General features: G+C 40.2%; 1 protein-coding gene across 1 annotated transcript; it reads right to left on the bottom strand.

Annotated features, from left to right (window-relative positions):
- Positions 1–214: 214 nt before the first annotated feature.
- PSMC6 (proteasome (prosome, macropain) 26S subunit, ATPase, 6) lies at positions 215–12,149 on the bottom strand. The gene is made up of 13 exons (XM_009893897.1): positions 12,076–12,149; positions 11,691–11,730; positions 11,424–11,476; positions 7,624–7,691; positions 7,158–7,272; positions 6,126–6,213; positions 5,883–5,944; positions 5,665–5,788; positions 5,243–5,304; positions 4,080–4,200; positions 3,909–3,989; positions 1,862–1,933; positions 215–699 (listed from the first exon to the last, which is right to left on the bottom strand). The coding sequence occupies exons 4-13, from the start codon at positions 7,644–7,646 to the stop codon at positions 581–583; spliced, it is 867 nt and encodes a 288-aa protein (XP_009892199.1). The 5' UTR covers positions 7,647–7,691; positions 11,424–11,476; positions 11,691–11,730; positions 12,076–12,149; the 3' UTR covers positions 215–580.
- Between the last annotated feature and the right edge of the window lie 249 nt (positions 12,150–12,398).

Below are 12,398 nucleotides of genomic sequence, written 5' to 3'. Positions count from 1 at the left end.
TAAGAGACTTGTTTACTTCTTGCAATAATTTAATGTTAGCTCAGCTAACTCCTCTTCCTGGTCTGCAGCAGTGAAGGAGTAAATACCACGTGTCCCTCCTCTGTCTGAGGGAAAGGTTGCACCGTTTGGTATGTAAGGCATAGGACTCCAATGCAATCCCTACACCAGAGAGAAGTTGCTCTTCAAGAGTTACAGAGAAGGTACACCGAGATAGGCAGATTTAAACAAGTTTTATTCATAAACTGTTTGGGGGAAGGAAATTTACTGATATAAAAAAAGTCAAGAAACAAACTTTCTTAAAGTCTCCTAACCCACTCAGGCATATTTATAAATTCACACCATAACTGCTAAGAGAACGCATCTCCACCCATTTTACTTAGCCTGGGCTGTAATGAATATTGTATTTCAGAATTGTACAGAAAACACACTTCTGTAGCCAACTTGCAACTAGTGTTACCAAATTACTAGCTACTTGTTACACAAACACCTTACAATAATAATCAAGAGGTACATTATTTCTCTCTTTTTATACATTAACCCAGTATGACACGTGCAGTCAATCACAAATTATATGGTTAAATTAAACAGGTTTGTAGTCAAGCTTGGACTCCAGCTTCTTAGAATCGGCTACTTTTCTAACAGCTTTCATGAAGTCTTCCTGAACTACAAAGTCATGATCGGCACGGATCGCAAACATACCTGCAAACAATAATTTAACAGCAAGAGTAAGCTGGTGCTCTTTGCAGCAACAGTACAGAGAAGACAGTATATAAAGATTCACTCAAATTAAAGTGAAAACAGATCCAAGTTACACTGTCTGTGTGTAGACTTCTACATGCAGGTCTTGGATGTCGGGAAGAGGAGTAAACTTCAGTGAGGTCACCTTCCTGAACTAGATGATCACTAAGAAATGTATAACTTGTTTTAAACTAGGAGTGTGTCGTTACTGTGTTACTCAGCCTTCCCATGTAGGCAAAACCCTAAGCGTACAATGAATTTATAATGTGGAAAAAGCATAAAATAGTATTAACTCTCCAGTCACTCTGGTACTAAGAGACTTGGATTCTCTGCAAAAAGGAGTAAAAATGGGTACCATCACTGTTTCTGGAACGTATTGAATTCTTATGAGGTAGTATGACAGATGTCACAATACTCAGCCAGTAAGTGGTTAGAAGCCAGCTTGAGCTCAGAAATGGTATGGCTATTTCATCCCCGCATCGTGCTGAACCTGAACTACAGAGATCTTTTATAGCAGCACATCACAGCATAGAGCCCAGATCCAGACAGCTCTGTGTGGATCCAGCTCATGTGTGGCAGGGACTATTAGCAGGCATAACGTCACATGGATGCAGTGCTACTGTCTGAACTCACAGCAGGTCTGCAGGTATCAGCTGGGCTGCTGGTATACCTTAGCTGGTTTATCCACAGACCCGTAAAGAGACTCATCTGTAACCTTAGAGGGAGGGTGTAAAGAATCAAGTTCTGCCTAACTGTATAGGTCATAAGGAAACTTGGAAGAAAAGAAAAGAGATTTTCTTCAAGTCGTTCCATCAAGCTTCAGGGCATATCAGCATGCTGCTGCTTATGCTTAACAGTCCAGAAATGTGTGACATGCTGTGAAATACACAACTGTTTTGGCATTTTGCTACTGTCCAGGTGCTAACATTTCCATTAAGGGACTAGATTGCATTTCCTTAAGAAAGGAATAGAGTAAGTGAGCCCCAGTGAACAAGTGCTGTGTTCCAGCAGAACATTTTTGACCTCCTGATTTTAATTCACCCACAGAAGTATCAAAGAATACTCAAGTGTTTAGCATTTACAAAGACATAGCACATGAGTTAAAACTGAGTTAAGAAAATACCTGCTTCAGTACAGACATTTCTCAAGTCTGCTCCATTAAAGCCATCTGAAAGCTTCACAATTGCTTCATAATCTAGGCATAAAACATGAGTGCCAATTAGAAACAAATTCACACTTCCCGTTATGGATGCCAACAGAACACATAACCAGACAACAAAGAAATATTTTACTTTGATTTCAGTGCAAACAGATATCTGTCCACTAGACTGACAAATTAAATGAAATCAGCTGTATTACCCCTTTCATTAAAACTGAAGTGTATTGCAGGCAAAAGCTCATATTATATAATTAAATCCCAAAGTTACTAACTTGAGGTTACAAGCATCGACATGAAATGCAAGAAAAGCTACATCAAGGCAATGTTCTAATCATCATTTAAATGATGTGGGGAAAAAAAAAAAACAACTGAAAACTTATCTCTGAGTGATCATAACTCAGTCCTTTTCCACTTATAATAACTGCATCTACTAAAGGTATTTAATGTCTTCATATATTAAGCCTGATATTTTATGCGCATATATTTACTAAAAAAGTGGCTATGGTTATCATTTCTAAAACAGTCTGTTGAGCCTCCAGCAAGTTCTGATTTTTGCAAGGCTGCTTATTAAAAAAAGATCAAATTTCTGCAAAACTTTTCAAAACAATTTACCTTATGTATGAAATTCAAAACATTTGAACTGAAAGTTTGTATCTTAAAAATCCAAAAAACCCTAGAGATTAGAAATTCTTCCAACTTTATTTTAATTCCATGTAGCACAACGTGCTATAAACAAGTCTCCTCATAACCGTAAAGCCAAAAAAAACCCCACAAACCAACAAACCAACAATTAAGTGAGGGGACTAAGTGATGCTGAATATTGAAAGGTTTGTAAGTTTAGAGTCTTCAGTAGACTCCAGTACTGGAGTTGGAGAATCTCATGCTGGAAGCTGGAACAGATCCTTATCTTGGGATTTTAATGCAATTCACACCTCGCCTTGCCAATTAAGGTCTGAACTTCCTCTCAAGGGTCTCAAAGCTGAGCAGCACAGTCTTCCCACATCATGTTCAGAAATTTAGCTCGTACCCATCTGACGCCTCAGCTTGCTAAATGGTGTAAAGGAATGATCTACCCTGCTTCCTCCCATGCTCAAAGATAGGAGAAGGATGAAGTACTTTACCTCAGGTTCATGATTTGCTTAGGAGCTTCTTCTCTATCTTAGACTATAGTCGTGTGCATGTTTAAGCCAATGTTGCTACTAAGAAAGGCAATCCTCATCCCTCTCACCCTCCTCCCGCTCCCGAGCCCCCCCCTCCCCGAGCTGCAGCTGTTTATGCAGCCAGATGGTGAACGAGATCAGTTCCACCATCCCAATCCCGCTGCCTGGCTGCATGAATAGCTCCTGTCAGCACAGAGGCGGGGGCAGGCCGCACAGGCTGGGAACAAGCCGGCAGGGTCTGCCAGGCCTTACTGAAATAAAAGGCAGCCAACGTCATTTTAAAGGCAAACCACTATTAAGAGTTCTTGGGGAAAGCTCTGAAGTGTCACTGCAAAACTAAGACTCTGGCCAGCTTGGAGTAACAAAGTCATTAAATGAACCATCCTCATTTTATCTGATAGATACTTCTCCCTCTCATGCTCTGGAGAGAGCTCTCTACACTGCTAACCAAAGACAAGCTTTGTTTCAGACAACAAGGTTTTCATTACACCATCTCTGAACTCCAAAGTAAGTTTCTCCATGACTTTTAAAGATTCCTTATTGTCTTGGGGGCAGAGGCTAATGAAAATGCTGCTTACTTGCATTAAGCTATTCCTTTAGAAACAGGAAACTACCTGATCAGAATCATGTCAATTTCCCAGTTTACAACTGTGCACCAAGGGTTTATATTCAGTTTTCCTTTGCAAAGGAACACTTAACAACAATTCAATCAAGATGTATTAAAAAAAGAATTCCGAGAGAGGGGAAGTTGAATGGCCAGTGTAAGGGTAGCAATTAGAAGGGCAGAGTCATTGTAACAATTCACCCTCTTCACATTATTACAAACAGAAGTAGGAAAGCTTCCTACTTACCTATTTCACCATGTTTGGTGATAGGACCTGCATGAATCTTCAAAATGTCTAATCTGGCTTGTTCATTTGGTAGATCAATATCTAGAAAGAATTACAGCTTTAATAAAAACAGAAAACAACAGTTCATATGGATAATATGCTCCTTCTAGCCACTGTGAAACAGGAACTCACGGATTTTTCTATCCAGTCTCCCAGGCCGCAGAAGTGCGGGATCCAGCGTGTCTGGTCTGTTAGTAGCCATGATCATTTTAACTCTGTGCAGAGTATCGAATCCATCCATCTGATTCAATAACTAATAGAAAACAGAAGTTTGTTTTTAAACAACCCCAAACCCGCCTAGCATGATCTATTGTACTTATTTTCTGCATAAGTATTTTCACCAAGACATAAAAGCGGTACATATGAATCAGAAAAAAAATCCTACAAGCCTTCTAATGGGAGGCCACAGCTCCCTGCATATCCTGTAAGCAATAAAGAAGAGCTCAAGAGAGACACTGAAAATGCTTTGCCCAGAGAAGGAGATATTGAGCAAAGCAGAGCTCAAACGTGAAAAACTTGACTAAAACAATAAGGCAATGAAAACAGTGCAAGTACTGAAGGAGCCAATGGTTGGCCGACACATTTTGATTGTATTGCACTAAGTCCAGGACATTCAAATTGCACTTGCAGAACAGCCTCTAGAATACTAATACACACATACGAAGACATTTCATTGTGAAGATTCAAAGTACTTGCTCTTTGATCACAGTGATTTAATTCTTTATGTAAGGCAGACACATTCTTTTGAACCAGGCAAACTGTTTGCAAACATAGGCAAATGAAGGTTCCCATTAGCTTCAGAATTCTTGTCACCAGTGGTTTTAAAATTCTCTTCACACAACCCAGTTTACCAGAGCAATTAGTATAGAAACAAAGAAATACAACTACTTCTCCTCCTAGTTTTGAAAAATCAAACTGTAACAGTTGTAAAATTTTCTAGAGTAAGTCTCTCCAGGAATAAAAGAGAGAAGCTCCATTTTCCCCTCTTTAAGAAAGAGAGGGCCCTTCAAATCTTCAAGAAGATGCAGTAAGCAGCAGCAAAGTCAAGTTACAGTAAGAAGAGAAAATATCCCAAATAATTTTAGCAATTTTAAAGATTCTTTCAATTAGTCTCCAAGTTGAATTAATGGCTGAGTTATCCGGATGTGCAGCTGCCTCATGTAAAAGCTCACTTTTAACTTAAGATTACTAACTCAGAAAAAGTTCTACCAAGCAGGATCACAGTGTAACAATTCACATCTGTCTTATTATTTAATGTGGACTGTACAGTACGTAGTCAGGGTTTAGACACTCACCTCCATCAGAGTCCTCTGAATTTCTCTATCAGCTGAGGTGCCTTCAGAAAAACGGCGACCACCTGCAGCACACCAAACTTGTAAGTTAAAGTACTCTATTTTTACCTCCATATAACACTAAGTCTGAAGACAATTAGGTATCCCTTTTAAACTGGGGGGAAAAAGGGGTGGTATTTAAAGAATTAAAGCAAACATTTCAAAAATGCCGGTTCATACATCTAAAAATATCCAAGCCAGATACAAACAGGTATGGTTCTAAGTTAGCTGTAATAGCTCCAGGAGGAAGCTGAAACACTTGTCCCCTTATGTTTCTTCTGAACAAACATGGATGCACACTCTCTTTTGAGAGGACAGACTGAGGCTTTACAGCTAATTTCAGTGTTAGGAGGAGACTCTAGCCATCCTCCAGACATTAGCCTTACCGATAGCATCTATCTCATCCATGAAAATGATACACGGCTGATGATCTCTGGCATAATTGAACATCTCTCTGATCAGTCGAGCACTTTCACCAATGTACTTGTCCACTATTGAACTCGACACCACCTTTTGAAAGACATACACGTGAATGAAGAGACTGGAATGCAAACAAATTAAGCATGTGTGCATTTGCATGACTGCAAGAGTAAAATTACCCTACCTTTAGGAAATTGCAATCAAGCTGGCTAGCAACAGCTCTTGCCAAAAGTGTTTTCCCTGTACCTGGACAGACAAGAGATTGAAGCTGTTTCACTAGTAACCCAGCATTGCATGTTAGCAACTTGAAAAAAAGACAACAAAAAACAAAACCCAAAGAAGTAAAAAAAAAAAAAAAACCAAGCAAGGCTATTGCCACAGTTTGACAGTGACAACTAAGCATTCATCACCCTTTCATGAAACTCACCAGGGGGGCCATAGAGCAAGCAGCCTTTTGGAGGTATAATTCCCACGCGCTGGAATAATTCTGGGTTTGTCAGTGGCAATTCTATTACCTGTGAAGACACAGATAAATAAACTGAGACTCTGAGTTTTAAAATAGCTCAGCAACCCCAGGAAGCTAATGGTACACTTGCCAGCCTACTTTCCAGATACCAGTATTCTTATTTATCTGTGCAGCATATTTAGTATGAAAAACAGTTAAGTAAGAAAATGTCAGATTGAGCCAATGAATCGATCCACAATCCTGCCCTTGTCATTCAGCTCTGCAATGGCTTGTTTCTCTTCATGCTCTTTGCTCAAACCGTATTTTGCTACTGTTACGCTACAACTACCCAGGGCAATTCTAGAAGTTTTTGTGCAAAATTCAAGTTTGGTTTGTTGGTTGTCAAACCTAAATATGCCCTCCCACTTGACTTCATGCCACTCCCTTAGCCTAAAGGGTCTTGAATCCTTCAAACCCTCTTCTTTCGAGCATTTTCTTCATTTTAATCTCAATCCAAGTTTCTATAACAATAGAGATAAATTATAACCCAGTTGGAGAATTGAGCTCTGGTGTTTAGAATAATCTTTCTCTGCCACTGCAAGGTGTGTGCGCAGCACACAAGCCACCTCTGTTACAGTCAGTTGGTTCACAGCAGCACGACCTCGTCTTCAAACACCCGCATTCCTGAGCAGGTTTGCACAGCCTGCAGCACTGATGCCCATACTAACAGGATTCATCAGTATGAGCGCACCAGCACCCTGCAATCACACTGCTATTTGCCACAAAGACAATTACAAAGCTGGAAAACATATAACTTCTGAAGTGTGCTGTTTATCTTCTAGTACAGGAAAACATAGTCTTAGTTAATGAATATAAAGCGCTAATCTGCCAAGATCCTTTAACAGCCTGTCTCATGATAGTTTAGGACAAACATCAGTAAAACATTTTTGTGCTGAAAAACTACACTCAGAACATGTACCACTATTTGATAAGTGGTTTTGAGATTGTGGATACCTCACGCAGCTCTCTGATTTGTTCCGACAACCCTCCAATCTCAGAATATGAAACATCTCCTGGATCTTCATGAGACATATTATAAACCAATGGATCCACTTCCCTTGGCAAATATCTGGAAAAAAGGAGTTGAAAGTAGACATTTTTCATTGTGCAGACACATTTATAAAGTTATTGCAATAAATTTTAGAGCAAGCATGAAAATGATTTCTTCTCCTCCCAACTTGATAACAAGGCAAGTCTGTTGGTTGAAAAAACAGAATAAACCCCCAACCTCGCAAACTTTTTCAAGGTTTAAACCAAACAAGCAAAGCTTAAAAAACTGCTGAAAATGCCAAGTTATAACTGAATTATTTTTTTAATGAACAGCCAATTGATTCTTCAAACTTTTGTGTAACCTACTCAGATAATTATTTTCCCCCCTTTATACGATGAGCAGAAGAGCAGCTGTAGAGCAGAAACCTACCTCATAATAGTCAGAGTGGTCATATCCAGAGCAACTCTTGTCCCCGGCTTCAGCTTACTTTTGTCAAGCTAGTCACAAAGAAGGTATTTCTATTAGAACCCCGCTCCAAAACAACGTCTGGTTTTAGCCAAGATGTTTACTGTAGCTTGCACTCTTTGTTCAATCACACACAAGAGGAAAACAAGGCTAGAGCTACATGCCAAGCAGCTTGTCTAGTAAACACTGTGTCCCCGTCACCACCATTTTTGGGAATGCTTAAACCGGGAAAAAGCTCGCCCGCTGTTTCATGGCAATGTGACCTTGGGGAGGAAACAATCCAGGAGCTGGCCTAGACCAGTGAACCTGTTGGTTGTCACAACTGGACACCAGCAAAGCTAAATAAATCTTGAAAAAAGCTAAATAGATCTTGAACAGCAAGTCATTAAATTACCTCTGCCACTTTTGAAAATAAATACTATTTTCTAGACTGTAAATTTTATTTTTTTTTTTTTTTAAACTGGTGTCAATCTGACTGGATTAGTGAGAGATCTAATCCTCCCCTCTGCTCCACACAGGGCACAACTAGCTGTTTCGAACAAGCAAGCAATCCTCCTTTAAGGACATAAAGAGCAGCCTGCCCATTTAAGACTGAACTTGTCCCCTTTTCTGGACAATGGCCCTCTCCTTTCTGGACTACCAGAAAGTGTAAATAGATGTTCCTACCCTATTTTCTCCAAACATTCCATCATCTGCACATTTTCACATATCCTCCTCCCATCTTCAAAGTCAGCTGTTCCAGTTATTATTCTTTTGCTATCATTTACCTCAAATGCCCTACTCATCTGCCTCGGCAGTTTTTGGCTGCTTACTACATTTTTATGAGACTTTAAAACACATTAGCAGCCCTGTTCAGTACACCCTGCTAACTTCTGTTGGGATTAAAACTACTAACTTACATTTCTCACTTTGTTTTTAAGAAACCTGGTCTAGGAGAGCAGTCTCACCTCTCACACGACACAACCTTGAACAACAATCATAGAGATTACCTCACTACACTCTTAGATTTTTTAGGTTTTGTTTTTTTTTTTAAAAAAAAAGAAGAAGAGGTACTCAACCCACATTTGAAGAATATGCAATCTATTTATTCTGAGCTTTACCGACATGGCATCTAAACAACAGGGATTTTGACAACTGTTTGCAAGTGCTGCCTGAAGCCTCCCATCGCCCCCGCTGGGGGATTTATAAGGTCCCTTGCCCACGTGGGCTCTTCAGCCTCTAGTAGCCTTCAGGCTCAAGCTGTCACTCCTCCCTTACTGGGGTCACTAACAAGACCTCTTTCCAGCTGCCTAATCTTCAGAAATCTGTAAAAGCTTGGAATTCTATCAGATTCAACATTGCCCAAAAGATTTAAGTTATTCTGCAGTGGGAAGAAAACAAAGAGAAACCACTTGACCCTGAATTCCTTAGGAAATGCATTTAAGATAGGGAAGTAATTTTGTTTCAATTTAAACAGCGTCGCTCCCCTGCCTCAGCAGCGCAGCAAAGCCACAAGGACTTTGATCAAAAACTAGTTATTCTAATCTGTGAAACACTCCATGGGAAATTATTTGCCTTAATATTTTGACATTTTGAAAACAATTGTGAATATGTTTTTTAGTCGCTGGTACCAAATCAAGGATCTTTTAAGATCAAAGAGTGTTTTTACTCAAGAATAAACTCGAAACTATGTGCTGCAATGCCAGGCTCATCCAAGCACAAGCTATTCCTCAGCAGTTATCTCTGCTTCAACACAGAACCTCAAGATTACCTCCCGTGCCCCGAAGTGGAATTAAGTATACTTATGTTCCAGAAAAATATTTTGTTTATTCCGGTGAAAGAAAATAGTGAGTTTGCACCATAACATCTTGAAAGGGATGAAGCTTAAAATTATGTATTTAAAGGAGCATTTCAATACTAGCAATTCTTGCAGATGTTTTATGCAAGCAAAAACATATCGAATTGACGTGCTCGAGGAAAGTCAAGGATATCTGTATAGATACTGCATGAACTAACACACTTGATGGTACCCACATTTCCCAAATAGTTTGTCTCTAAAAGGAGCAGAAAAGGTCCACCTTTACTGAAAAATATACAGTCCATTGATGGAGTCAATACCATACGAAAATACTGACTGCGTGAGTTTTGCTCACTGCTTATTGCCAAGTATTGCTAATTGTGGGCCTTCACCAGGAATTCCTCTGACAGCTAGAAACCCGTCCTCCCGCCCCTCTTTTTAAATTCTTCAAAGTACAGCAGGCTGTCCCCTCTGACACTTGCGTGTTGCCTCTGGGCTCCTACAGCCACCATATCACCGTTACAGAGGAATCATCTAAACAGAGTTGGTTAACTGTTCTACACTGCAGTTCCATTACGCTGTTCTTCAATTTAACTTCCACATACAAACCTTAAGCTAATCCAGAGATTCTGGGTAACGCAAAACATTTGCACGTTAGTCTTGCAAACACATTTTCTTTCTTTACATAGAACCAGTAAGAATTCAAAATTATGTAAAGAAGATCAGTTTCTTTTCAGAAAGAGAAAGAAAAGCCACCTCTAACATCAAGACTACACTTGTGCTCCTTTTACTAAGGAATTTCTATTTCTCACAATTTCCATAATAGAGGAGAACATGCTACAATCGTGACGTGTTAGAAGTTCGACTGCAGTTACCTTTCTCCACCATAAAGGAATCAGTTCAAGATGCACCGGGAGGTCACAGCTGTTAAAAGATCTTACACTTAACGTGTGCATTAAAATAACTAAGTAAAACACTGCTGCCTTCTCAGGACACACAATCCTTCCCTGGGGTCACTATTCTCTGTTCAGAGATACCTTCCAGTCTCACATTTCATACATATTCTTCTTCGCTTCCATTTCTCAAATTCAGGGATGAGCGTAATAAAACCTAAAGATTCACTTTTGCTGCCCTAATGGCTCTGCAGTTGCAGAACACGTTCACCAGGTACTGTGGTTCCTGCTTAATAGGCAGCTTTGGTAAGGAACAGCCGATCTATGGGTTTTAACTACTGTGAGGAAGACACATTCAGTGCTCAATTAACTGACGAGCAGTTTTTAAACCACATCTGCACTACATCCCTTATACTTCCATATAAAGACAAAAAGCAAAGAGTACCTCTTAGTGGTTCGTGCCAACTATAGCAGAAGATGGGTTACACTGTAAGCAAGGTTCTGTATTAAAGTGCCTAACTTCTATAGAATTTGATGTAGGCAAAAAAGCTGTCATCCTGTGGACTACAAGTGTCAAGGCTTTTTTTCAAGATCATTAAGGACAAATAAAAATTACTCAAAGTGTTTAGAACAGGGGCCTTGGCTACCATAAATATTTACTGGAGTGCAAAAGCATTGGGGAAAAATACATAAAGATATATATAGTTATATAACACTAAATTCAAAAGCTCAGCACTATGACAGCAACGGTCACACGCCATGTTCACAATATAGCAAGGCAGACCTTACACAGTTGATTAATTTTCACAATGATGATTAATTTGCACAGGGTTCAAAATCAGGCAGAAAGGCAGAGCTTCAACTCGATGAAAAGAATAAGCCCCATGCAAGGCACCAGGAATGTTCTGGACTGATTTATCTTTACGCTACTGCCAGCTACAAAGGCAGAGGGCAAGCAGATACCAGTATGAAATAGCCATATACACTTCAGAGAAGAAAATACTTAATCCCATTAAGGACCTGGTTTATGAAAAGCAATGCTAAGACTGAAGACCAAAGCAAACTTTTAATGAATATTCACATAGATCAGCTACCTGACGACGGCAGCCAACCACATATCTCGGTCCATTTGTAGCCTTCACAATGACTGGAGAGAGAAGATCAAAGAAAAAAAAATAATCAAATTCACTTGATTCACTGCTCTGAATTATGCTTCTGAACTATGCAGTATATCACATTTTCCTGCCAAGACTGAGATCACCACTACTTCAATTCTTCACTCCCTCAAATCTTTAGCCAGATTTTAACCACCAAAGCTTATTTTCAGGATTTCAAAGAACGTAACAGCCCAGCATACTTACACTTCTCTTCTGTTAGCTGTTTAAGAACCTCGCCAACAATCTGCAAAAGAATACATGCAGTATTAGCCTACAGATAAATTACCATTGCCAAACAACATTTAACGTGTTTCAGGATATGGAAGATGTCTGCCACCTTTGAAATTCTTTCTCCTGCTCCACGCTGTTTGCCAGCGCTTTCATTGTTCTTTATCACACCTCTGTCAGCTGGGACCGACACAAAAACCTCTCGGTGTGCCTGTTCTGTATGGTGAGGCCCCTGTTTCTTTTAGCTGTACCATCCCCGCTTATTTTTTCTCGACACCAAAAATGGACTTTAACGCTACTTCCAGGCAACTTCACTGTCAGCAGCACCTCAGGTGGCTGTGACCTCGCTCCTCTTACGTACCTGCCCGACACTCTGCAAGGCCTTGAGATCATTTTCCGATTTTTCATATTGCTTGGTGAGCTCCTTCAGCTGTTCCCTTACTAGATAAGGAAAGAAACAAACGATTTTGCTAACGTTGAATCCAACAAGAACTCAGGACCAGGTCCTTTACAACAGGGAAATAAAATGCCGACAGAAAAACCTCACGGGGGGGAAAGGCTGAGGAAAAGAGAACCGCCTGGCCCGACGTAGAGGCGGCAGGGCACGACCCTCCCGCCCACCCCCAGGCAAGGGGGCTCCCTGCCCGGCGGGGCAAGGAGAACCGCCACGGCCCGGCCCGGCCC

Source organism: Charadrius vociferus, unplaced genomic scaffold (assembly GCF_000708025.1).
Source record: "Charadrius vociferus isolate BGI_N301 unplaced genomic scaffold, ASM70802v2 scaffold49, whole genome shotgun sequence".
In the NCBI taxonomy this organism is placed as follows: Eukaryota; Metazoa; Chordata; class Aves; order Charadriiformes; family Charadriidae; genus Charadrius; species Charadrius vociferus.
The sequence above is the reverse complement of the archived record's forward strand: the minus strand, read 5'-3'. Positions and strand labels throughout refer to the sequence as shown.

Excerpts from the sequence above, each read along its gene's own strand:
- PSMC6 (XM_009893897.1), bottom strand. The coding sequence starts at position 7,646 with ATGACCACTCTGACTATTATGAG. Across the intron at positions 5,945-6,125 it reads CTTGCTCTATGGCCCCCCTG|GTACAGGGAAAACACTTTTG; the intron begins GTGAGTTTCATG and ends TTGTCTGTCCAG. Across the intron at positions 5,305-5,664 it reads GGATGAGATAGATGCTATCG|GTGGTCGCCGTTTTTCTGAA; the intron begins GTAAGGCTAATG and ends GGTGTGCTGCAG.